At 40.6% G+C, this 26,029-nt stretch overlaps 2 protein-coding genes and 1 long non-coding RNA gene across 3 annotated transcripts; 1 reads left to right on the forward strand and 2 right to left on the reverse strand.

Annotated features, from left to right (window-relative positions):
* Nucleotides 1-611: 611 nt before the first annotated feature.
* On the reverse strand, nucleotides 612-15,036 carry LOC112874237 (trafficking protein particle complex subunit 8). The gene is made up of 28 exons (XM_025937449.1): nucleotides 14,624-15,036; nucleotides 14,421-14,515; nucleotides 14,239-14,338; nucleotides 12,745-12,849; nucleotides 12,499-12,661; nucleotides 11,965-12,085; nucleotides 11,805-11,867; nucleotides 11,189-11,269; nucleotides 11,024-11,115; nucleotides 10,780-10,930; nucleotides 8,958-9,044; nucleotides 8,128-8,247; nucleotides 7,922-8,053; nucleotides 7,733-7,830; nucleotides 7,535-7,658; nucleotides 7,344-7,451; nucleotides 7,016-7,157; nucleotides 5,870-5,980; nucleotides 5,710-5,773; nucleotides 5,534-5,606; nucleotides 4,418-4,594; nucleotides 4,237-4,347; nucleotides 3,926-4,096; nucleotides 3,410-3,565; nucleotides 2,423-2,656; nucleotides 2,135-2,293; nucleotides 1,810-1,916; nucleotides 612-1,715 (listed from the first exon to the last, which is right to left on the reverse strand). Exons 1-28 carry the CDS (start codon nucleotides 14,781-14,783, stop codon nucleotides 1,187-1,189), a joined length of 3,834 nt encoding a protein of 1,277 aa, XP_025793234.1. The 5' UTR covers nucleotides 14,784-15,036; the 3' UTR covers nucleotides 612-1,186.
* A 321-nt stretch (nucleotides 15,037-15,357) lies between these two features.
* Nucleotides 15,358-15,871, reverse strand: LOC112877809. Its single transcript, XR_003225561.1, has 2 exons — nucleotides 15,796-15,871; nucleotides 15,358-15,676 (listed from the first exon to the last, which is right to left on the reverse strand). It is a non-coding gene; the product is annotated as an uncharacterized LOC112877809 (long non-coding RNA).
* A 1,401-nt stretch (nucleotides 15,872-17,272) lies between these two features.
* LOC112875292 (cullin-4) lies at nucleotides 17,273-25,723 on the forward strand. Its single transcript, XM_025939091.1, has 17 exons — nucleotides 17,273-17,645; nucleotides 18,720-18,835; nucleotides 18,919-19,265; nucleotides 21,193-21,373; nucleotides 21,467-21,589; nucleotides 21,752-22,039; nucleotides 22,873-22,998; nucleotides 23,315-23,416; nucleotides 23,517-23,570; nucleotides 23,723-23,829; nucleotides 24,045-24,105; nucleotides 24,191-24,322; nucleotides 24,417-24,554; nucleotides 24,633-24,713; nucleotides 24,795-24,875; nucleotides 25,196-25,276; nucleotides 25,396-25,723. The coding sequence occupies exons 1-17, from the start codon at nucleotides 17,273-17,275 to the stop codon at nucleotides 25,507-25,509; spliced, it is 2,505 nt and encodes an 834-aa protein (XP_025794876.1). The 3' UTR covers nucleotides 25,510-25,723.
* The last annotated feature ends 306 nt before the right edge of the window (nucleotides 25,724-26,029 follow it).

Below are 26,029 nucleotides of genomic sequence, written 5' to 3' on the forward strand. Positions count from 1 at the left end.
CCATCTCCATCAGCATCAACTGGGTTGTGGTAGTGATGAGAGAAGGCACGGCAAGTGAAGATGGCAAGGAAGAAAGAAGCAACAAGGAAGACACGGGCTTCGTGAGCCGGCCCATGTGCTCCAACTCTTTTTTGTTGGTCCAGATCAGATCAGTCTTGTGTGATGATGTGGAGCTCCACATTTACGAGATGACCTTGACCACATTGATGTTAATGAAACCAGCATCCACCTATATATCAAGGTGAGTGGGTACTGGGTACCAAGAAATACTGAAATAGGCATCATTACGAGTTACGCTGGGGAATACCAGAAAACAAGAACACTCCGAGCTACGCCTGGGGATACATGATACAACCAACACGCCGAGCGACGCCTAGGGCCTAGGGCTACGTCTGCAGGGGAAGATCAGGAAACAAGCAAGCCACATACGGAATCTGCAGGGGAAGACCAGGAAATAATGTTCACTGCATAGACACAGCCATGCAGGAAAATAATGTGCAAAAAGCAAGATAAACAAAAGACAGAATTGTACGGGTACAAAGGTAATCAGTCCACTTATGAAAAAAAAATCAATATACCATGAGACCTTAACTAGGTCAAACAGTGCCCTCTAAAAGCAACTAGGTCGAACAATGCCCTCAAGAGGATTGAACAAACAAAATTTATCGTCGTCCATTACAGCAGCGGTATCAAGAAGATTGCCTGATTACTACAGAAAAATTATCTAATTATACTGTCACTACATACTGCATCAGAGAAAATTGTCTTGCAGTGTGATAAGATTAAACAGGATGTACAAGAATAGTATATGATCCTACTGGCTACTAGCCACATCAACAATTGCACAAGCAAAACCTCTATTGTCAAGTCTGTATCTTCAGTCGTGACAAATTTTCACCAATGCTTTTCCTTCAAAATTTCACCACCAACAGTTCGTATACATGTACTCACCAGAATTTATCCTCAAACAGGACTTATGTATATATATTAGCACTGAACCAGAACAATCATGAGCATATCCACGTATATTCTTGTATGGTATTCAGTCGGGGAACTAATTGAATGCATCTTAAGCCACCGGATTGGGTCAGTGGAGGCTCTTTTCTCTGTTTCCATTGGATGCAATTCTCATCCAAGCGGAACTTGATGGATGTCCAGGGTGTATTTCTTGCATCCTTGTGATTCCCTAGACACTTTGAAGTACAGTAACGTAGAAAGGATGTCCTGGACCACCACCGGATGACCCATTTTCATCCACTTGCGCTTCCTTTGATGGAAGCACTTTCCATTGCAGCTCATAATTGGAAAAATTGTATGTACCCGGTGCGAATATGCATACTTTTAGAGGAACTCTAGAACAACTGTCTGGTTGGAGCTCAATTTGAGCAGAACTTAATGAACACCAAACATACGGTGAAATGCTCTTTGAAGATTGCTTCTCATGACGTGTACCCTTGGCACTAGAGATCGCCTTTATGTCATTTTCCAGCGATACATCATGCCATCCACCCTGAACACTGGTAGAATCATGTGGATGGACAGTTTGGCTTTTCTCTGGCATGACATCAGAAGTAACCACTCTCACCGAACTCTTATGTGCTGCTGAATTGTGAATCACCAACTGGATGCTAACCTCACAGCAAGACTTCGAAAAATCATGAGTAATTGCTCGAGGTCCTTCCATAAGCCACCATATAGGGCTCTGGCTAAGAGCACTAAGAAAAAAGAAGAATAGGATCAGCACATATTCTAAGCCACCAAGATGTTAACAAAACTTATGTCCAGCTGTGTACAGGTTCTATCACTTACCTGCAATGACATGTGTGATGAGAAAGTAGTTGCAAATCTGGAGAAGGCTTTGACGAGTAACCAGCTGCCTTCGAAATCAGAACAAAATCAAGAAGGCTGCATGTCACCTGAAAAGTTTCAAGTACAGCTCAGATAATCATCGGCCAAAATGACAAAAACTATGCACACACCCACGCTTCACTAGCCATTTGCCAGTCAAGTTTGTGTTGAGTCAAGAATGTAATGGTCAAGACCCTAACCAGGTAACTGTCGGACCAACACGGAAATAATGCCATAAAGTGAAGCCAGAGCAGTACTATAAGTCATAGCCTAAGGTAGAACTGACCTTTGCTAACTTTCCTTGCCTGTATCTTTCTTGAAAGTGAAAATCAGCTAAAGGAGACCGAGCAATGTCAAACACATCTCCGTTGCTCCCTGGATATAAAGCCATATCACTTCTGTAGGAACCGCTTTCTGACTCCTTACAGGAATCAGCCTCGAAATCCTTAAAAAGAAGGATGGTAAATATATCACAACCTTGAATTTGAAAAAATATGAACAAAAGCATAAAATCCAATGCAAAACGTGTCATATAAAAGTGTCTCGACAGTTTATTAAAGAATGGGCCTTCAACCTTAATCTTGAAGAAGCATGATACAGCCTGATTTGCTGATACTGTTTCAACAGAGCTGATCGAATTGCATGAAGACAACGCTGAAACTGCCCATTTACTGCCAACACATGACAACTGATGAAGTACAAATGACTCTGATGGGGTCTTGTTCATTACATCCATGCGAACAATATACTCTTGCAATCTTGATGAGGACTTGCTTATAGCAAAGGATATGTCAAGAGATGGCAAAACCTGTAAAGAAGAATTCGGCAGAGCTTAAAAAAATCTGATCTATATAGGAAATTCTGGCAGCTAATGATAAACCAAAAGGATAATAAAAAATAAAGTAATAGCATGCATAATATAACCACAGTCCATTCCTCCTTTGTTCCAAAGATTATAAGAATACAAAGACTAGTATGCAAGATAGCATTTAGAAAAACCTTGATCAAGGATTGCTTACAATTTAGCTAATGTAGGATAGCATTTAGAAAACCTTGATCTTGGATTGCTTAAAATTTAGCAACTTTACCCTGGTAAAGTAATTTTGTTGGGACTCAACACTTCACCCATGTAGAGTGCAATGAAACTAAGAAAGACCTTTTCAGAGGAATCTCCAACATAAAGTTTGGTAGCAGTTTGTGAAAACACCTGTATATGTTTTATGCATGTTCAAATAATCCAAATACTCCTGATTTTAAATACAATCCTTTTAAGACATCAAAAGTTAGGGGTGCGAATGGGTGACCCTTAGGTGCACCTCCAACCCTCTTTATTTCAAATATTTGTACTACTTTTCTAAAATAGAATCTCATTTTGGAGAAGTAGTACAAATATTTGAACTAAAGAGGATTGGAGGTGCACCTAAGGGTAATAAATGTACACCCCTATCAAAAGTTTCCAATATGACACTGTGACTAGCAATTTCTCTAAAAACATTCAAGTAGAATAGTTATACATGATGAAAGTGTATAACAAATTAAATATGGGGGCACAATCCGTTACCTCAAGATTGTAATGCATGCGGAGTGTACGGTATTTTATATCACAGGAACTCTCCATTTCAGAATATAGGGATATATAAAGAGAAACATTTCCGGGAGTTGCAGCATGAAACCAAATAGGCCAAGAGAGTGTTCCACCTGCTTGAATTTCAATATCCTGGGGAAAAAGGAGGGTCAATACTTGTAAAGAATACTCCCTCCATCCCATGAAAAGTGCAATCCTGCATTTGAAGAAAATCCCATAAAGAATGCAATCCTAGAAATTGGATCTCAACTACCTACCTAATTAAGTGGTTAGATTTGATTTGCATCCTAAAACTAACTGCATGCGGCCAACAAATGAGGGTATAAGAGTCTTTTCATGCTACTACTAATCTGTCTTAAAAAACTAGAATTGCACTCTTCATGGGACGGAGGGAGTATGCATTAAAAACACTGCCAAAGAAACATACAAACTTTATTTGGATTATTCAAGTAAAAAAATAAAAAGAAAAGACAGTGCCATAAACCACCTCACCTGAGGAAATGCAAAGAGCAAACCCTTAAAATTTTCCTTCATGCTTTTGTATGGTACAAGATTGATTTCTGATTGCGTGTGTTTTTTTAAGCAGTCTGGGAACTCAAGGTCAATGTCCGGTGAATCACCAGGAATTACAAATCTTGGGTTGCTGATCTTCATTTTTATGCCCTGCATTACAGGATTGGAACGAGTTAACAAATAAAATGGTGATCGATAATTGCATTAAGTTATGGTCATTTGTAGAAAGCTCAGCAAGTCTTCAAGAATTATCAGAATCAGAAACAAAAGATAAATGGTAGGAGTCCTACCTTCACAGCAAATTGTGAAAGGTTTCTCAGATTTAGCTTGAGCAGCTGTAAATCACCAGCAAATGCTTTTGTCGGCATGCGATCAATAGATCCTGTGAGTTTTGGTAAACCCTGTAGACAAAGAATTAAAATTACACACAAATCATCAGAATATCTGAAAGAAATCGGGATAGATTCTAACCTTGATTACAACCAGGCTGTTGTTAAAAGAACGACGACGGCCTCTTTTTCCTTTCTTGTTTTTCTTTTGAGCACCAAATTCAAAGTATTGATAACCTACTACTGAATTTGAAAGTGTCCACCTTACCCCAACCAACTTCAGGATACCTTCAACTTTTGGAGTAACATCAAGTTGCACCTAATGGGGATGGAAATGAAATAAGCAAATATCACGAAAGACTATTAACAGTTGCCAAACACGTCAAATCTGCGAAAACAAAGGGCTAAAAATTGAAAAGGAACTTAGAGAACAGAACACCACCTCACTACTGCATCTATTGTACAAATTGGTGTACTTGGTGAAATAGTAAACAAACGAGGAAGTGATCAGTGTAGTATTTGATCCTTGTTATATCCATTTTTAAAAAAAGAGATGCCTATGTGAATTAACTGCACCTCTTGTTAAATCAGACTTAAGAAATTGAAGTTAATTAATACAGATTAGTAATAATGTATGACTGGTAAAAGGATACCAAGCAAAATGGCAGATATGCTGCGTTGAATTGAACTTGGCTTTATCAGCAATGTTTTCAAATCGGAAAGTCGAGTCTAGTCACCTCAGTACTGACTAGGCTGACTAATTGCAACTAATAAGGCGCCTTTCCGACTAATCTTGTTACAATCAAGTTGCCTCAGTACCGACTAGGACGGCTAATCGTGACTAGTGAGAGGACTTGAAAACATTGTTTATCAGGGTATGCGTGGGTGGTGTTTTTTAAACAACATTCAACCATTCTTTGGAATATAAGAGCTGGTCATTAGCATTGTTCTTGTTTGGGTCAAAACAGCAAAATCTTACTGTAATAAATTCCAGTAAATAACTAGATCCAACAATACAGCACATCAATGGCAAAATGAACCTCAAGTGTTTTTCCCATTCAGTCCCTAAAAATATATATCATGGAACAAGGGTACTAAATGGAAACTATTACGACTAACAGTATATTCGTTTCGCCTAGTTTTTCACTAAGGAAAGGTGGATCTCCTGTAGCAAATTAGGTAGTGAAGGCATCCTGACAAGATTATCAAAGCACAGACAATATTGTGTAGAGATGAAAGGCAAGAAATGGAATCGTACTATTTTACTTTCACCTCCTCCTAATATGATGTCAAGCTTTGACACTATGAAGTTATCTTCATCAGTCTCCAATCTGTAGTGTTCAACAAAAAACAGCAATAGGACATTAGAAACTTGGATGGAACAAAAAACATCTACATGAACAGGACCTTGATAGTTAGTAAAAGAGTATTTACATTGAAACAGATGGCTCTGCGTTAACCTTATCTTCACCGGCATCCAAGGTCAACCCACTTACATCTGGATAAGGGATGTAATGCATCAATAAGAAACATAACTCCTCCATATATGGTGATTTCTGACGGGAAAAAAAGTCTAAGGAGGAAAATCAGATACCAAAACTTAAAGCATCCAAATTGGTGGAAAGTTGGCATATAAGAGAGATGCCAGAAACATCAACAGGAATTTGCAGAGGATTCTTAAGCTCAACGTTCACTTTTACAGCTTCTGCAACCAACGAAAACAGGAAATCAGAATGCTATATACATAGTAAAAGTGGTGCTTAAAAGGGTCTAAGGGAGATGATACCAGATCATCTGAACAAAATTTAAGTCTACTTTGTGCCTTAATTCATCAAGAAATTAACATGAAACTACAGCTCATGTTTGGTAAAAATTGTTTAGAGACCAGTCTATCTAGGCTGTAAGCTTGTAACTAAAACATAAGTACTCCCTCATTTCCAAATTAGAGGTCATTTTGGCTTTTCTAGATACATATCTTTAACTATGTATCTAGACATAGCGCATATCTAGTCATCTAGGTGCATAACAAAAGCTATGTACCTAAAAAAGCCAAAACAGCCTATAATTTGGGACGGAGGGAGTAGAGAAGAAGAGACCTTGTTAGAGGAAACAATATCCTGTCAACAACTGACCTAAAAAGTTAACAGCATTGACTAGCCCAAATGACTGGTTACAATTGTGTTGGTTTTTTAGCACTTGCTCTAATGAGCAAATAATGAGTGACTTATATCACTTCAGTTGGTAAGCTCTATCCTTCAACCTCAAACAATAATAGAGACTCTACTCAAGGCCTCATCCTCTCCTCATGCCCACTCCCTCAACCTCATGTTGGCTTTCTACTACGGCTACTCCCACTTCATCTTCAAGCTGGCATGTACAGTGCCAGTGGCATCACTGCATATCCACCACTCCAAGCAGTTGCCGATCTGCAGTTTGGCTAAACAAGAGTCTGCCTCCTATTGGTTGGCCTGATAAGGCCAGAGAGCATCAGTTACTAAGGAAGATGCACAGCACTTGATACTCAAGCCCTCAAACAAAAGGCACATCTATTCCTCATCCAACAGCCAACATGAATGCAAGATTGCACTCAAAGACAAGTGTGCACCTATCTCAAAAAAGATACTGCTCTGCCCTAGACACAGATGGAATCCAGATAGAGTTCTGGTCTTCATGGTTTGATCTCAAGTTCACTTGGTTCCCTTGTGTAGTAGTATAACTATGAATATGTAAAACATGTTACCTCCAGCCACACAAACACAGGAATCCTTGTATTTTCTCAAAGAAGATTTTGGCTGGGTATCCAGCCAGTTAGTTCTGACAACTGATGATGATGGGATCAATTCTTCCTCCAGCTCCTGCCAAGTGCCTTCACTAACATCAACCTGTTACAGAAGACAACCAACACATCTTAAGAAGTATTAATAGCTAATTACAAAAGAGACCAGGTCAAAGACGTGGTGTATTGTTTTATCATCTGAAAGGTGTGGAATTAGGGGGGGGGGGGGTATTGCACCCACAAATGTGATAGATGAAAGAAAAACTCCTTCTATAGCTGTTTAGGGTCTTACATCTGCATCTGATGCATATGTGCGATGATCTTCATGTATAACTCTGAGCGATGACATGTTAAAAACAGGAAGTTGAAGCTTGTATACATCAAATTTCTTTCCCATGCTCTAAATGCACAAAAAAATCACAAGATTAGAAATGCACTAAAAGTTAGGTACAGTAAGGTGCAAAGAAATGGATGGTCTAGAACCTGAACATAATGGAAAAAATCGCTGAGGAACATATTTTGTGTAATCAGCGACTGATGGCTACAAGCAATGACCTCCAGCAAGTGCTTGATGGCTACATCAAGTATACCAAGAACTCCATACCACCTGTTTGTACACCAAGAGTCAAGTAAAGGTAAAGACATAGATAAATTGGATATATGCCAAAAACACGAAACTACCTTCCAACATTAAAATGTACATGATCGTTGATGTAACTCCAAGGGTTTTGTTTGTAAACAAACAGAGCATTTCTGTATGCCCGTACAGCATGTTGTCTCTGCATTTAAAGAAAGAGCAATATCAGGATTCAACAGAGATTCAATCAACTTCTAAAGCGATTATAACCGCATAAAAGAATTATTTTTAACCTGATCAGACATGTAGTAGCTATTCCCAGCTAAGATTAGGTGAAAACCGTACTTCCGAAGCATAGGTGGACTGGATAATAAGTAGCAAGAAGCGGCTTGCTCAAGCAGGACGGCAGAATGCAAAGAAGGTTCCTGATTAGTAAAAATGTCAATAAACAGCATATCTAATCAACTAAAAAGCTTCCCGCAACAAAAAGAAAATCTACCTCATTAGAAACACGGAAATACACACTTGATGCCTCCCTGTACTGCTCTCTTGTTTTAAGCATTTCTGCCCACCAAAGGCCACATCTAGTAGCATTTCTCTGCCCAGAAGATCCAATTCTCTGCAAATATGAAATGTAGAATTACACCCTGAATGAACGAGAGCAAAATCACAAAGGAAAATTGAAGAGTCTAAACTGTTATCTAAATGTCATAAGCGTGTAACATCTTGCCATGGCATCATATTCCATTTCTTTGTATCCCAAACATTTTTCTAAAACACACCTCATGTTCTTCAAATTCAAACAGTCGTGCAATTTAATATTGGTGATAGTAGTTTTAATCCGAGGAACCCACACATTCTGACACGGTAGATGCTACTGAATGAAATCAGAAACTATAAAGAGTATGTGGTAATATGGCCTGAAATGGCTATCATCCCAAGTACCAAACTGAAATTTAGTACAAGACATATAGGAGGCGTGGAATCAGGTATCACTAGCATGACACTTATAGTATCCAACACCATAACAATGTGTTACTGATTAAGCTGATATCATATGAACACAAAAGTCAAATAACAGACTATTTGCAGAGTAAGCTAAATGTGCATCTAAATTGTGCTTGAATTGATTATGCATTAAACATCAGATAAACAGGAAACAGTGCAACACGGGATTTGGGCTCCTCTGCTTGTACTGAGTATGAAGCATGGAGCAATAGTGCATTACAATATAACACATATTCACAAAATTAAATTATAAGCCACAAAAAGGATATAATACATTTGCCTATGTCAGGAAACCTAGAAGTGAACTTATGAAATAAATACCAAATATGTACTGAAAGCATTTTCCATGCAATACTCGGCATCCTTCCTTGACTGATCCAGCATGAAATAGCAGAGTCCACTCATCTCCTGCAAAAGGTTATATAAATAATCGTGGAGTGAATAGCTAGTTGCAGTGTTGGACCTGCGCCATTACACACATTAAGGTTATTCCACAACTCATGAAAAAGCAATCCAGCAACAGTGCAACATTTTGGAGGTGTATCATAAGTCACGATGCAAGTGGGTCAGCTTTGGGTCAACCAGTGCTCAACCCACTCAACCCAATTTGAAAAGTCTTAAGTAACGGGTTGACCCAAAAACAAGCAAAATATTACCCAAAAAACCAGTGGGTTACCCAGAAAACATGTTCCAGAAAGTTGCAGTTCTTTCCATCCAAGCGGAGCTTCTCCTCAGCGGCACGTAGAAGAACTCGCTCCCAGGTGCGTCATCTCGGCCACAAGCGCAGCTTCTGTGCCGCGGCGGCGCCGCCCACCACTTGCAAGATGCCCCAGCCCTCACACGGCGGCCGCCGCCCAGCGCGCAAGGACCTTGGCCCGCTGCACGCCATCGATCCCCTTCGCTCGTGACTCTGAACTGCGCTGCTCCATGACCATTAATGTCCATGGCGGATACCAAGTTGAGGTCCTCCATCGCTCAAATTGAAATTATTGGTGATGGATTGGGCTCCTCCTCCATCGAATTGGACTAACTAGCCTCGAATCGACCAGGAAAGGCAAATCGAGACCTGCAGCTTTGCAGCACCTCGGTGACGTCCTCCCAGATCCTTTGAACATCGCGCACGCTATTGTGAACTCCATTGGCTTTCAGCACCATCGCCCAGGCCACACAGATGAACTGTCGCCGCCGGCTATCCACGCCTGGCGCATCTCCAGCGACCGGCCAGTGGCCACTACTACCCCTGCAGAACGGATCTCCGCAGCCCCTGCAGTTCCCCTACCACTCATCAGGCTGTCCTGTACTGCAGCTACGCTCGCCGTCGGCAACCAAACAGAGTCCGCCATAGCTAGCTACTCTGCTCCAAGCGGTTGATCGGTGGGCACCACAAGCTAATTGTTTTGACCGTGTATTGTTAAGCGAGTCTCCACACAGAGACTACAATACCTATATTATTTTGGGTTACCCAATTAACCCACCGGTAAAACCCTAGTATGAACCAAAAAATTATTGGGTCGGCTCTATAGGGTAGTAACACTATTTTCTATTTTTTGGGTATTGGGTTGTTGGGTCAACCCAACAAAACCTGCATCCTGAATCATAAGAGATGCAATGCCCTATTGTCAGCCTCGTATCCTTGCAACGGCACCAGCAAGCCGTGGAAACATATTACATACTCACATCTATCATGTGTAAACTTGCAGGTTCTTGATAGTCGCAAACAATAAAGGAAATAATGGTAAATGGAATGGCAAACAGCAGAGAAAAGGCAAACTTGCAGCTGATTATGCTGGTGCTCAGGAAGCTTGGCTGCCGGAAACTGCAGCAAGATGAGCACAAAAGTTCGTAATAGGGGGAGGTGGTCATGGAGGTTGACAGCAACAGCAAAGCAAGCCCGTGCGGCAGCAAATGAGTGCAGACATCTGCAAGGTGAGCCGCCACATCATTTTGCAAAAGGAGAAGGAAATTGCAAAGGAATAGAGGATCTGTAGGAGTTAGTGGGCTTGCGGGAGTTAAATGGCTATCAGGATGGCCTACACATGGTTCGGATATTTCTTCCAAATACCAATCCTAGCCACGGCTCTACGACAAGCTCAGAGACAAGGCAACTGTACACCAGAAAAACAAGTAAAAAAGAATCATTCACCTGTACACCAGCAAACCGCTTCCAAGCCTTATCAAGCTTATAATCTGTAGCGAGTAATCTGTAATTTGACAAAGCAAGCTCGTAGTCTCGTAACATGAACGCAAAATCACCCAGAACTCTGATTTGTGATTCTATGGAGGTGAACGTATACCTGTTCGAGACAAAGAGATAATAATGTTACTGCATATTAACAAAATTCATACAGGTACAGTGAAAACTAGCAAGATCTAGAATAATCACTTGCATTGGCCCATTTGGAGCTTCTGGGACATCATCTCTCTTTCTCCACCACAAGTTCTTGATTTGATTTCTAAAACCCTTTCTGGTTGTGGCTACCTAAAACAGTACTGAATCCTGTTAGGAAAAGATAAGATGGATATAATGATATAGCAAACATTCAACTGCATACCTGCTGATTGAGGACACGTATCTTTTGCTCCATGTAGGGGATGATATGATTAGAAGCAAAATCTTGCATGAAGTCCTTTATCTGAAATAAATAAACTCAGCAATTAAAGCTTGGCTAACAGCTGAGGGTGTTGCATGTGACACCACGCCAACAATGGAAGAACGGAAGAATAGTGATCTAGTGCAGGAAAAATAATAGAACACTATGATGTGCCCTCCTTGGCATATGTGCCCATAAAAAACCTTGAATCAACTGCATACAAGGCTGTTACTTCAATACTAACTGTAAAGCTCAACATTCCTTCAATCAATAACTCGACAATACCCATCACCAAATAGATGAGTAACAATTTGTTGTGCCCTCCTTGGCATTGGGTGTACATAAAAAACCTTGAATCAACTGAATACAAGATGGTTACTTCAATACTAACAGTAAACCTCAACAGTCCTTCAACCTACCCAACAATACTCATCACAAACAGATGAGTTGTCAGGTAACATAAAATGCTAACTAAGTGCCACAAAACTTTCTGTGCCCAGCAAAGCACAGCGGAAAAGCACGTGCATGATCGTGCCAAGCAAAGCACACGCATGATATAGACCCAATGCTATAATACCTCATTCAAATCATCCGTGCTAAGGAAAGAGGTCCCTTCACGATTCTCCAAACCAAGAGCTGTCTGCATTTAGTTGTGAAAAGACTATAAGCAGATTGCATATTTACTGAAAATTGAACACGTTACTGTAATTGACTATGAAGTAATTCAGTATGCTCACATAAGGTAGCCACGTATTGTCAGGATTACTACCATCTGCTTCTGTAGACGAATTTATACATAATAATTTACAGTCGTTCAAACCAAGGGTACTCCTCATTTCAGCTAAGATGTTCACCGCTCTTCATATACAAAGCAATAAGGGTCAGCAAAAAAAAAAATATGGTGTCTATAATTTGAAGTTCAAACATCAGACGATATTGGGGGATTTTTGGGAAGTAACAAGACATGAATAATAAAGGCAATAGGACACCTGAGGAACTAAGCACTATGACTATGAGGAAGTCTGTCTAACCTTGGTGAAGACGGAGATCCTAAAGATGGTGAACTACTAAATATGTAGGCAGTTTGGGGTTTTAATCATTTTTACCAATACAAACTCACATCCAATTATATTTCGACAACTCCAAAGAGGTTGGTCAGGTATGAAGACCAAACACCAGCTAGTTTTTTTAGAAAAAAAATAGTTTTAACATCATGAATGCCTTAGGTAAAAGGGTGTCTTCTTTAGTACAAAAAAGGTCAGGAATAATACATGTCTTGCGGCCCCTCTTGTTGGTCATGAAGTACGAGGTAATGCTTCAAAATTTGTGGATCCATTATGCCTTCATTCAAAAGAGAAGGCAACTGATTTGTGTTGAACAGATCAACAAATTTGCTGATGGGTTCTTTGTCCATTGACGACACAACTAGAAGACCTGTTAATACAGTTTAAAGCATAAGCAAGAAAATATTACGAAGCAGAACAACCAGTTAAGAACAGGAAAGTGTCAGATCTCACATGCCACAGGATGGTCAAATGTCTCATGCTCCGAAAACGATAGTGTTCGCATTAGCTCTCTATTGAACTTCTTAATCCACAGTGGGCACAGCTCAGCTTTAGGCTCTGGAATTATAATCAAGAATCATATGTAAAATGAAACTCAAAAGTACCAAACAATGTTCACACAATTAAGCTTCACAGATATTGCAATCGACCTGACTAAGACATGACACGACTAAAGAAACACAAATAACAAAAAACTGGACCAACCTAGGAGAAACTAGGCCGCTTTATATCGCCTCAGCAAGGACTCAAACTTGGGTTGGTGGTCTGGCTGTACAACCACACCTTCAACCAAGCTAGACTCAGTTCCTAAAAGAAACACTAGCAAGAGCCACCCATGACATATACGCTTAGATACATCGGATTACCAGCCAAAGAGAGACAGAAACATTCGAAGTAACAAGTAATGTTGATAACCTCTTCCCAGACAACTTACCAAAAGAACTATCACCCAATTTAGTAACAAAGGCACACAGAGCACCAAGCATAACATTCTATTAACGCACCATTTACAGGAATTTTGAGCTGTCCACATTATAAAATGCATGCAAAGCAACTTCATTACTATAAACAATCACCTGAAATTAGGCTGCAACAGTACCAAGCAATCTTGATGGAAAGCTTGTGGCTGCTCATTAAAAGGCATGCCTATTCTTTCACACATTCCACTATTCCTAACCATAAAAAGTTAATAACCTTTGATGTTGGCCAACCTGGCCAACCCCCCGCCCCCCTAGCGCGTGCGCTCTGACCCAAGAAAATTGTTGAGGACTGAGGACCCGATTCGAGCCCTCTAAGCAACCCAAGTCCACTGCTTATTAAGCGACAAAACAGTAGCTTCAACCATTGCAATAGAACAACACGTAACTATCACAAATCGCTATTCCACTTATCCTTTCTATGGGAAACGACCACACAAGCTCGCCTCACCTAGTCACCTCAGCAGCATCTGGGCACGTCATCAACCTTCGTGCATACCTCGCCGGTAGCTATACATTATCATGGGCTGCCCAACCCAACGAACCCGAACCAACCCACCCGAAAAAAACCCGACCAATCCGACCCGAAAAGTGCATGGGCCAGGCACGGGCCTATTTTTTGGACCCGTGCAGAAATTCTACTGGTGGCTATCCTTTTGCTTCTTCTTTTTTTTCCTTTCTAAGTGGCAGGTGGAATGAAAATATGTAGTTAATTGAGATCATTTTCTAATTTCCATTTAGAACTTGACGTGGTTCAATCGTTGTTTAGAAATTTTACAGAATACATGATTACCTAGTTTCATACCTAATTGACAAGTTTTCTACATGTTGACTTGGTTAGTTCGCCACTGATCCAATTAGCATATAAATGTACATTTCATCTACAATCTAACTAACATTTCCAATTTGAACTTCATTGCGGAGGATGTCGAGAAGTGAATTCATGTAGCAGCAGAGTACGGAATCTCACTTCCAAGTACATCTTCAAGCTGCGGCGGGTCTGAAAGCAAATCCGGAAGAGCCTTCTCATTGGCCTCAGAAACCACCGGCTTAATCCGCTCGTCTGACACCTGTACCCAAACAATGAGGTTATAAAACACTGAAGTAACTACAGTTACCTACGATAGCAATTCCAGGATGTCCAAGGCACACCTCGTAGTCCTCCTTCTGGACGTCGGACGCGTAAACCATGCGAATCTTAAACATCTGCAGCCTGTAAGGCACCTCGCTCGCCGTCCGCACGGGCACTGCTCAGACTCGCGCAGAAACAGAGAACCCTCCATGAGATCTCAAAATCAAAACAAACCAGACACAGCATAGGACCATCTGAACACAAGCATTGGGAGGCGCATTACCGTCGATTTTTTTGAAGAGCGAGAACGGGGAGAGCATGTCGACGAAGCTGAGGCCGCTCTTTCGGCAGGCGGCCTCGGCGAGCGGTGTTGTCAGCACCATCACCACCGGGGTGATCTCTTCGAGGAGGAGCCGCCCCAGGTAGCTCCGGAGCGGATCCATTGGGCCAAAACCCTAGCGGGGCTGGTCCGAGCGGCGGACGAGCCAAATTTAGGGGGAAGGTGACTGACCCAGGGGTGGGAAGCGCTAGCTGAGCTTCGAGGTGGGCAGACAACCTTCGCTGGGATCGGCGTGGCGGGGTCGCCGGAGAAGAGGATGATCTCCGGCGACCGCGAGCGGTGACGGTGGCGGGCGGTTGGTGATCTGATCTAGGAGAGAGCCAGGTAGAGAAGACGACGACTGGCCGTACTGGGTTAGACACAGCCTGCACGGGCTCATATTTTGGGCTTTAGGAATACTTTATGGGCTTTTGTACGGCCCATTCATTTAACCTGTTCTTGTTTTCTGTTCAATCCTACGGCAACATTATATTTGCTATCCACCTGGATACACTTTATACCTAGATCGTTGACTTATGATTTGGAATGGAGGAATCTCTAAAACAAGACCCACACACTGGTACACTGCTTCAAATTATAGGAGTGGAACATGACTGCATGATACCAACGCACAATATGTGAGGGTCTGTGTCTGTTTCTGGAGAAGCAACAGGCGCAGGATAACAGAGAAGGCAGGCTAACATGTGAACGGATACATGCATTATGCTTACTTTTTATACTGAAAAATCGTTCTCGTATACAAACGCATGTTGCAACTGCTACAACTCCCTTCCAGAAAACAAAAACAGGAAAGAACAAGGAACTGGATAGTAGTAAAATAATTTACAATGTCTTTTTGACAATAAAGTGAGCACGGTCTATTCGATGGTACGCCAAGCGCTGTCAAGCCAGGTAGTTGTAGATTTGGGGGTTACTCCTGTCTCGCTCCAGGTACTCCCGGTCGATCAAGCTCTCGGTTCTTTTCTTGATATCGGCTGGTTTAACCGGGAACTTGAGCTGAAATGAGGGAAGAAGTCCATGGGTCAAAAGGGGTCAAGTTAACCGTGGGTGAGCCAAATTTATAGTTAACCGTGGGTAAGCCAAATTTAGACAGCCAAAATAGTATTCTGAATCACCTGCTGGTAAAGCTCAGCTATTAGTAGGGTGTGGCTGAGGACCTTCCTTGTCTTCATTATACGAACAATGGCCACATCAACCTGCATAAAACCAAAAGAATCTTGTCAAACTAATGCACTATAAGTTCACAAACTACGGGAAAATAAAGATCCATAACCTAGAAGATCGAAAAATGATGAAAAAAGTGGTTCCAATCTAGCCATAGTGTTTATTTCAATGTAGGGGGCTGACTTTTCTATCATAAAAGCATCAAGCACATATCATCTGAGCAAACAAATTAACTAGCAAGGCTAGTATTAAGAAAAAAACTCTACATTACCTCCGCCTCATTTCCTCCAAAACATCTACCTCTTTATTTCCTGCTTGTCAAAATCCCAATTTACAAACCCCAACCATGTGGTCAAAATATCAAGAGAGTACCTAGTAAATGCTAGTGGGTGCCAAAAATCTTGGACCCATAAACACAAGCGTGTGCGAGTTAAGAGGAACCGTCAATGTTGTGTCTATGAATCTGGATAATTGTTTGAGAACAAAAGAAGAAAATGCACAACCAATCCTGCAAAAGCTCATATGCTCAGCATTTCCAAGCACTTGATTTCGAATGCTTGTGGCCAAACCGACCTATTTTATAAGTAGCTTTTCTAAGGCTTCAACTAAACAACCTCTTAATAAGGCATATAATATTATCATCATAAACTTCACTTAAAGTGGACTTCACAAACGCAAAAAAAATAAAATATGGCAATCACATGAACACTTGTAACAATGCCTTTTCCCGCTAAACAAAGGTGTTTTTTAGTTTTTCAAAAATCAGCAGTACAATCCAGTTTTCATTTATATCCACCTACCTCTATTTCTCTCTAACTAATAAGTCCTAGAAAAAATATATTGTCGAAAAGCGGATATTCTTATTATCAAAATATAGAAGAAGATATGTCTGATAACGTTTATAAGATATGTAATATAACCCTTAGATGCTATATTTTTAATCGCATTGGCACCTTTCAGAAAATACTAAGCAGAAACAAAAATATCTGTAAGCAAAAAATAATAATTTTATGGATTGCTTCTGACATTGGCAGGTTAGACTGTAGGAGCAGTAGAGGTCAAACTCTCAGCCAGTGAAAAAAACCACTCACGGAGAAGAGCGAGAAGTCGAGAACTGAGAAGGCCAGAGACGTCGTGTGTTCCTTTGCATCGAACGTCGAACTCTCGGCCCAGTGGCCCACGTTTGCCCACCAACAGCTACACACTCTCACACAGTCCAAGTCCCACCTCAAAAATCAAAAAGAGGAAAAGAAAAAGAAAAGAAAAAAGAGGGAGGCGAAACCCTCCTCCCCAACCCGATCTCTCTCGCTCCCTCCGGCCCCCTGTCCAGTCCCCACCACCTCACCGCCGGCTTCGCCCCCAAAACCCTCGCGCCGGCAGCCGCCTCCCCGCCGGCCCCGCCGCGCCATGCCCGTCGGCGCCTGATTCATGTCTCAGCCCCACGCCGCCCCTGCCGCCTCGAAGCGCCCCTTCTCGTCCACCACCACATCCCCCTCCCCGTCCTCCTCCCCCGCGCCGCCGCTCATGAAGAAGGCCAAGCACCCAGCCGCCTCCTCATCCTCCGCGGGGACTACCGAGAAGAACGGCATCCACCTTGATGCCGCTGTCGCCGCCGCCGCCGCCGCGAGCGGGGGGCGAACGAACGGCGAGGAGGACACGGAGATGGCGCTCGCGGACCAGGACGAGCTCCCCACGCCCAGCGGCCCGGGCTCCGCTGGTGTCGCCGCCAACCTCTTCCGAAAGAAGGCCACGCTCCCGCAGCCGTCGACCTCGGCCCGCAAGCCCCTCCGCATCAAAATAGGTGCGCCCCCACTCTCTCTTTTTGCGGAATTGCTTACTCCGCGTGTGATTGATAGTCACCGATGGCCATGTGGCCGCAATTAATGCCAATTCTATTGTTTCGGATAAATTGTTAGTCAGCTCGCGGGCTAGCTCAAAGTTTTTTTTCGTTGTTTGGTGTTAGCCTGTTATAGGGTTATATAAAATCCACCAGCAGCAACTATCCATTCACAGATCACTTGCTTGCCCTTATTCCCTCTTCCCACCTCGACCCATCTAAAATTAGCTCTTTGATGCTCGCAGTATGGAAATTGACTGGATCTGCATACTGTTTCTGGAAAAGTGGTGTTTGATAGCCTACTACAGTAGAATAGGTTTTCCTTTCTGGGAAATTAACTGGCTTTTCAGATTTTTAACTTGTTCATACCATCACACTGATCAGTAGAGGGATTTGTCACAGGAAACGTGATTATTCTCTTGAGTGACGTCTGTAGTTATTTGCTTCTTATATATTTCTGGTACATATTTCTACTAGCTACTTCGTCGTGTCACACTGTTTGACTAGCTTTCTAACTAGATAATCATATGCATTTAATTAATATAAAGAAAGAGAGCCAACTAGGAGGAACTGTTTTTCACTAAGAAGAAATAGGCATCTAATCCAAATTTGAGCAGAAGAGGACTTGAACCTTGGTAGTGGTGGTGTAAACTGACACCTCAACCCCACTTACTGAGCTAGGCCCGGTTCTTGATTAATATACCTTTAAGTATCATGACTCAGCATTTGTTGGTAGCTATACTTGGCTATTAGGAAATTAGAACTTTATTCTTTTAAAACCATCGATAGAGTCAATATGATGTACTATTCCTTCAGTGCATACTATTTGCTGATTTCCTTTCACCTGCCACCATACCAACCGCTGGCAAATTCACACTGAACACACATATGCGAATCTTAGAAATCATTAATCACTAGCAAAAACATGCTGAACATGTATATTTGAATTTCAGAAATCATTGTGTGTTCTTTCGACAACCTTTGTCAAAGTGTTACGATCAATGTCTAAATGTCATCCTGGCCATTTGCATGCATTAGGTCAACCAAAACTGCCAAAAAACTTTGAGGAGGATACATGGGCGATTTTGAAGGATGCTATTACTGCTATTTTTCTCAAGAAGAAACTTTCATGTGATGTTGAGAAACTCTATCAGGTTATATTCCTGTTGCTTACACTGCAATGTTTCATGCTCCCACATTAGCATTTGAAAACTTGATAGTTGTTTTTGCACTGTAGGCTGCTGGTGATCTTTGTCTACACAAGCTAGGTGCAAACCTATATGAACGAATCAAGAAAGAATGCGAAATACACATAGCTGAAAAAATATCAGCATTAGTGGGTCAAAGCCCAGATTTGGTTGTATTTTTGTCTCTGGTCCAAAGAACATGGCAAGATTTTTGCGATCAGATGTTGATTATTCGTGGTATTGCTTTACTTCTTGACGTAAAATATGTCAAGAATGTTGCAAATATTTGTTCTGTGTGGGATATGGGGTTGCAGCTGTTCCGCAAGCATTTATCACTGTCCCCGGAGATTGAACACAAAACTGTAACTGGCCTTCTCAGATTGATTGAGAGTGAGAGGTATGGTTGTTCTTCTGTGATAAGTTTTGTTAGTGATATGTGCATTTCATGCTCTAATCTGTTATTGTCTGTAACTTTTGTGATTAATTGATGGTACAAGGCAAGATTTGCTTTGCATTTGATTGCATGAGAATATAGGGTCATCATCTCTTTTCCAGTTTTGGAAGGCACTTATATTTTGTACCCTTGCCATCCCAAAATACAAGTCATTCTAGTTTTGTCCTGATCAAACATTTTTAAGTTTGACCAAGTTTATGCAAAAGAATACTAATATTATGATATCAAATAAGTATCATTAGATTCACCATGAAATATATTTTCATAATATACCTATTTGGTTTCATTTGTGTTGACACTTCTCTCTATAAATTTTCATAATATACTTAAGAAGTTTGACTTGGGGAAAAACTAGAATGACTTTTTTTTGGACGGGGGGAGTATATTGAGAATTTGAGGTAGCATGCCTTTAATATGAATTCTGTAGTATTCAGTCCAACACTTGAACCTACATATTTGGTTTCATTTGTGTTGACACTTCTCTCTATAAATTTGATCAAACTTAAGAAGTTTGACTTGGGGCAAAACTAGAATGACTTTTCTTTGGACGGGGGGAGTATATTGAGAATTTGAAGTAGCATGCCTTTAATATGAATTCTGTAGTATTCAGTCCAACACTTGAACCTACATTTTTTTGTGTATTGTTTTGATTAATTCAACGGCCAGTTATAAAAATCCGATATGTCATGGATACTGTTTATTTAAGGTGAAATAACTTTCGAGGGGATGGAGATAGAACAGAACAAATGGTGTCATTAATACTTGCAGCTGCAATGGATGAATCTGCAATGGATAATCATAGAAGCATGCCCATGTACTTGTATATTTTTACTCTATGTAGATTAGGATCATGTTTTATAATCTGGAGGGTGACCGTAATACACAGTGCCAAATCTGAACCATGCGAGCAGTATGGCACTATATGACCCACATTATGATCCGGTTAAGGGATGACTGGAGGTGTTATAACCTGGGCCAGGTCTGCTGAAGGCCCGACTTTACTTTGCCTGGCCTCGGGGCCGGGCCCAGCTATCCTGAAGATGAAGTCTGAAAAAGCTGAATTTCAATATAATTTCTCCATTTTCTAAATAAAATAGCATTTCAATGAGAACGTAATAGATATATAGGGTATATGTATCTTTTTATGTGCAATTTTGGGTTTAGGCCGGGCCACCAGGGCACGGTCATGTCTTTGGGCCATAAACTTGATGCTTGGTTCTTGCCTGGATTTTTGTAAACTGTGCTGTGTAGGTGCCCATGAACATTCCCAGTGGCAACTATTAGCACAATTGAAAGAAACAGAAATTCTTTCCTTTGGCCCCACATGCTGTCTTCGATGTGTTCTTAACCGTTAATTTGAATGTTACAATCTTTATCGATCCACAGGCTATTCAATCTCACCGCCCTTCAGGCAAACTATTGTGCAGCATATTTGCTTCAAGTTACTATTATGTCCCAAGTTTGTATGAACATATTTCTGGCATAATAAAGATGTTATAAACTTAACACTGGTTGTATTATGCCTTCACTACTTGTACTAACATGGAAATTTTGACGCCGTCTATGATATTTTGGACCACTTATTTTCCCCTCCCCCAAGGTCATGCTTGTATGGTAGTGTAATTTGGTACCTGCGGGGTTGAATGGGGAACTAAAACAGTGTACTCAGACTTTAAGACATGTTCAATTCGGCTAAGAAGTGAAAAAAAATGGTGGTTTGCTTGTGCAAATTGTGGTAATTGCATGTGTGTGGAACGCATTCTATATGACTGAAGTTTTGAGCCGAAAGAGCGTAGCGTCTGTCTCATAATTTATTCAGAATCCTGTCAATAATAAATATGGATATTCAGTATTTTTTTTTTCTGATCAGGCTTGGCGAAGCAATAGATAGGACATTACTTAGCCATCTTCTGAAGATGTTTACTGCTCTTGGAATGTATTCTGATAGTTTTGAAAAGCCCTTCCTTGAATGCACTTCTGAATTTTATGCTACCGAAGGTGTTAAATATATGCAACAATCTGATATTCCAGACTACCTGAAGCATGTGGAGGTAAGGATAGTTCTCCTGTTCTTCATGATATTTACTCAGGTATAACCAGTCAGGCACACCATTTAACTGATAATATGCACCTGAGTTGTGCAGTCAAGGTTGCAAGAAGAACATGAAAGGTGTATTTTATATTTGGAAGCTAACACAAGGAAGCCACTGATCGCAACTACAGAAAAGCAATTGCTGGAACGACATACATCCGCAATTATTGAGAAGGTGAATATTTGAATTTATAATTTCAGTTTCTTCTATGCAGCCTGAGCATGCATGATTTTATACGTATCTTATTGGCCCAGAGATCCTTGTACTGCAATAATGCTTTACTCACCAGCTTTTTTGCGTGCATGTCTGTTTCTTTTGTGTTTGTGGTGTTTTCAGGGGTTCACAATGCTTATGGATGCAAATCGTATAAATGACCTCTCGAGGATGTACAACCTTTTCCAGAGGGTTAATGCTGTTGAGCTGCTAAAACTAGCTCTTAGTGCATATATCCGGGCTACTGGCCAGGGCATTATTATGGATGAAGAGAAGGATAAAGAATTGGTTCCATTTCTTCTGGAATTTAAGGCATCCCTTGATAAAATATTGGAAGAAAGTTTTGCCAAGAATGAGGCTTTCTCCAATACCATAAAAGATTCGTTTGAGCACCTTATCAATCTACGACAGGTGTGATGTCTTTTATCGTTCTACCTGACTTGTGTTTCAGTTTTACATTACTGTATTTATATCAATGTCAATGTAATTCTTTTCCTAGAAATCATTCTTTCTTTATTTCTGTCTTATCTGTTCTCTCTGGTTATGCTGGCAACCATGTCATTGAAATTTAAGATCCTTGTCCCCTTGAAACCAACAATTTCTTCCAAAATATTTTTAGTGATCATGTACTCCCTCCGTTTGAATGTAATAGGATGTATTAGGATTCGAAAGAGTAACAACTTTAATTTGACCAACAATTAATCAAAGTATTCACATGTTTAGTAGACAAAGGATTTCGCTACTTCACTAGGTTCTTGGTTCAAATATATTTGAATTAGGTTTAGTTTCATAGCAAGACTTTCTCATATCATAATACGCCTTATAAAAGAAGTCGAGGGTGTAGAAATTTTTACAATCAGAAAAGGCTACGTATGCTTCTTCAATGTTTCTTGACTAATAGCATTGGATTTTACTTGAAAATACTGTCATAATATTCCGACTTTTGGACCTACATTTTATAGAGATGGCTAAAGTGGACTTCCTTTTGTGGTTAGTATATATTATATAACACCACATGACACACCTCTAGCACTGCATGAGTTTAGTGCGTTAGTTGATAATTGCCCCCTCTGAGTCGTTTAAATGTGATAAACAGTTTTGCCTCAAAATATTGTTTATTTCCAAGTCTGTTTACAGTTTGTAGCTAAGCTTCTGTTTCCTGGTAGAGGAGTAATTTGGATTTTTGTTTTGCTCTATGTGTTCCTGCCAAATGACGGGGTCCATGCTTATTTGCATGACAACAGAACCGACCTGCTGAATTGATTGCAAAGTTTCTCGATGAGAAGCTTCGAGCTGGTAATAAAGGGACCTCAGAAGAAGAGCTGGAGGGTATACTCGACAAAGTTTTGGTCCTATTTCGGTTTATACAAGTAAGTTAGTGAGCTATTTCATTTGAAATTAAATTGCATTTCTCCTTGATCAGCAATATAATTTCTAGGTTTTAAGCTTAATATCATAGATGCTATATGTTTGGGCCTTCCCGTACAGGGTGAGATTGGCTTGAAGTTTTAGGTCAGCCTGAGGATCCTGCCTTACTAGGCTTCTAGGAAACGCTAAGCCCCTTGAAAATACTAGTATATGGCTTAATACATTTGTTGAATAATGAAAATAACCATTTTTTAAATAATCAGAAGTGCTAACTCTAAATAGTAATACCAATTTATATTGATCTTTCATCATGTGCAGGGTAAAGATGTATTTGAGGCATTCTACAAGAAGGATCTAGCTAAGAGGTTGCTGCTCGGGAAGAGCGCATCAATAGACGCAGAGAAATCAATGATCACAAAAGTAATAATGTCTTTCCTAGTGTTGAAGCCGTACATATTTTCTTTTCACACGTTCCAACATATGTGGACAACTTAACCAACCAACATGCTTCTGTTTGTAGCTCAAAACTGAGTGTGGAAGTCAGTTTACCAACAAGCTGGAGGGAATGTTCAAGGTAGGGATAGCTGTTATCACTATGATGATCTTTCTAGTCTATATTATTTGCAAACCTCTATGCTTGTATTGTTATTTGCATTTAAATTATCAATATTTCTTTACATAGATTCAGTTCACTTGTAACGTTTGATGTTCTTGCTCGTTGTGTAGGACATTGAATTATCCAAAGAAATAAATGATTCGTTCAGGCAATCATCTCAAGCTAGGACAAAGCTTCCCTCCGGCATCGAAATGAGTGTCCATGTGCTTACAACAGGGTAAGTATTTTTTTTGTCCCATCGATTGCGCTCTGAACAACATGTTTTGTTACTTGGATATCTGTGTAAAGTTCAAACCAGCTCATGCATGTGCTCCATAGTCCATAGCAAGGCTACTGCAGTGGATTATCGCATCAGTAGGCAATAATGCCAACATGCAATTCTTTTTTTTGTTGGTCATGTTTATGCAATTTTGATAAATCTTTAACTTTCAGCTATTGGCCCACATATCCACCAATGGACGTGAAACTCCCGCACGAACTGAATGTGTATCAGGTTAGTATATGGCCTTGGTGGTGGTAGTAAATATTTTAATGGGTCTGTATGGATGTTTACTTAATCTCCTCCCCCCTTTTGACAGGATATATTTAAAGAGTTCTATTTGAGCAAGTACAGTGGAAGGCGTTTAATGTGGCAAAATTCTTTGGGACACTGTGTCTTGAAAGCAGACTTTCCCAAAGGCAAAAAGGAACTTGCGGTGTCATTATTTCAGGTGCATTTTCATCCCATTTTTCAATGCCTATTAGTTGAAACCATCTGAGACCAATATTATATATATATATTTTCCAACTTATTTCTGCTGTCAGAGTGTGGTTTTGATGTTGTTCAATGACGCACAAAAACTAAGCTTCCTCGACATCAAAGATTCCACTGGTATCGAGGATAAAGAATTGAGAAGAACACTGCAATCACTTGCATGTGGTAAAGTTCGTGTTCTCCAAAAGGTGGCGATCCTTTTCCTTTTGCCTCATCATTTTGCATTTTCAGTATGCAGCTGCTTTAATTGTAACTTGTGTTCTCAGATACCGAAAGGGAGAGATGTAGAGGATAAGGATGAATTTGTATTCAATGAAGAATTTAGTGCTCCACTCTATCGCATAAAGGTAATATTTGTGTTCATTTGTCTATGGTATGGTGTGATTTGGTCAGGTCATTAAGCTTGAACTGCTGTTGTATACTTCCAGGTAAATGCTATTCAGATGAAGGAGACAGTAGAAGAAAACACGAGCACCACTGAGAGAGTGTTTCAGGATCGGCAGTATCAGGTGCTGTAACTCTCCATGCTAGCAAACTGAAAAATCTGGCAGTGCAGCTAGTTTTTTCTTATCAGCTGTCCTTGGAACTTGTAGTTGAATAACGTGCTGCCCTTTTGTTTGCTCAGTTGATATGTGCTTGATGCTTTTATGATAGAAAAGTCTGCCCCCTACATTGAAATAAACACTATGGCTAGATTGGAACCACTTTTTTCATCATTTTTTGATCTTCTAGGTTATGGATCTTCATTTTCCTGTTATCCTATCATAAATCACGTAGTTTGTGAACTTATAGTGCGTTAGTTTGACAAGATTCTTTTGGTTTTATGCAGGTTGATGCGGCCATTGTTCGTATAATGAAGACAAGGAAGGTCCTCAGCCACACCCTACTAATAGCTGAGCTTTACCAGCAGGTGATTCAGAATACTATTTTGGCTGTCTAAATTTGGCTCACCCACAGTTAACAATAAATTTGGCTCACCCACGGTTAACTTGACCCCTTTTGACCCATGGACTTCTTCCCTCATTTCAGCTCAAGTTCCCGGTTAAACCAGCCGATATCAAGAAAAGAATCGAGAGCTTGATCGACCGGGAGTACCTGGAGCGAGACAGGAGTAACCCCCAAATCTACAACTACCTGGCTTGACAGCGCTTGGCGTACCGTCAAATAGACCGTGCTCACTTTATTGTCAAAAAGACATTGTAAATTATTTTATTACTATCCAGTTCCTTGTTCTTTCCTGTTTTTGTTTTCTGGAAGGGAGTTGTAGCAGCTGCAACATGCGTTTGTATACGAGAACGGTTTTTCAGTATAAAAAGTAAGCATAATGCATGTATCCGTTCACATGTTAGCCGGATTACTCCACGGTGTCTTCTCTGTTATCCTGCGCCTGTTGCTTCTCCAGAAACAGACACAGACCCTCACATATTGTGCGTTGGTATCATGCAGTCATGTTCCACTCCTATAATTTGAAGCAGTGTACCAGTGTGTGGGTCTTGTTTTAGAGATTCCTCCATTCCAAATCATAAGTCAACGATCTAGGTATAAAGTGTATCCAGGTGGATAGCAAATATAATGTTGCCGTAGGATTGAACAGAAAACAAGAACAGGTTAAATGAATGGGCCGTACAAAAGCCCATAAAGTATTCCTAAAGCCCAAAATATG

The sequence above is a fragment of the Panicum hallii genome, chromosome 9 (genome assembly GCF_002211085.1).
Source record: "Panicum hallii strain FIL2 chromosome 9, PHallii_v3.1, whole genome shotgun sequence".
In the NCBI taxonomy this organism is placed as follows: Eukaryota; Viridiplantae; Streptophyta; class Magnoliopsida; order Poales; family Poaceae; genus Panicum; species Panicum hallii.

What these genes read in the sequence shown, in the direction of transcription:
- LOC112875292 (XM_025939091.1), top strand. Translation starts at nt 17,273, where the DNA reads ATGTCTCAGCCCCACGCCGCCCCTGCCGCCTCGAAGCGCCCCTTCTCG. An exon ending in ATGTTGAGAAACTCTATCAG is followed by an intron (nt 18,836 to 18,918) that starts GTTATATTCCTG and finishes TTTGCACTGTAG; the next exon opens with GCTGCTGGTGATCTTTGTCT. An exon ending in CATCCGCAATTATTGAGAAG is followed by an intron (nt 21,590 to 21,751) that starts GTGAATATTTGA and finishes TGGTGTTTTCAG; the next exon opens with GGGTTCACAATGCTTATGGA.
- LOC112874237 (XM_025937449.1), bottom strand. Translation starts at nt 14,783, where the DNA reads ATGGATCCGCTCCGGAGCTACCTGGGGCGGCTCCTCCTCGAAGAGATC. An exon ending in ATGCTTTCAGTACATATTTG is followed by an intron (nt 8,248 to 8,957) that starts GTATTTATTTCA and finishes TCATATTTGCAG; the next exon opens with AGAATTGGATCTTCTGGGCA. An exon ending in CTGTGTTTGTGTGGCTGGAG is followed by an intron (nt 5,981 to 7,015) that starts GTAACATGTTTT and finishes CGTTGGTTGCAG; the next exon opens with AAGCTGTAAAAGTGAACGTT.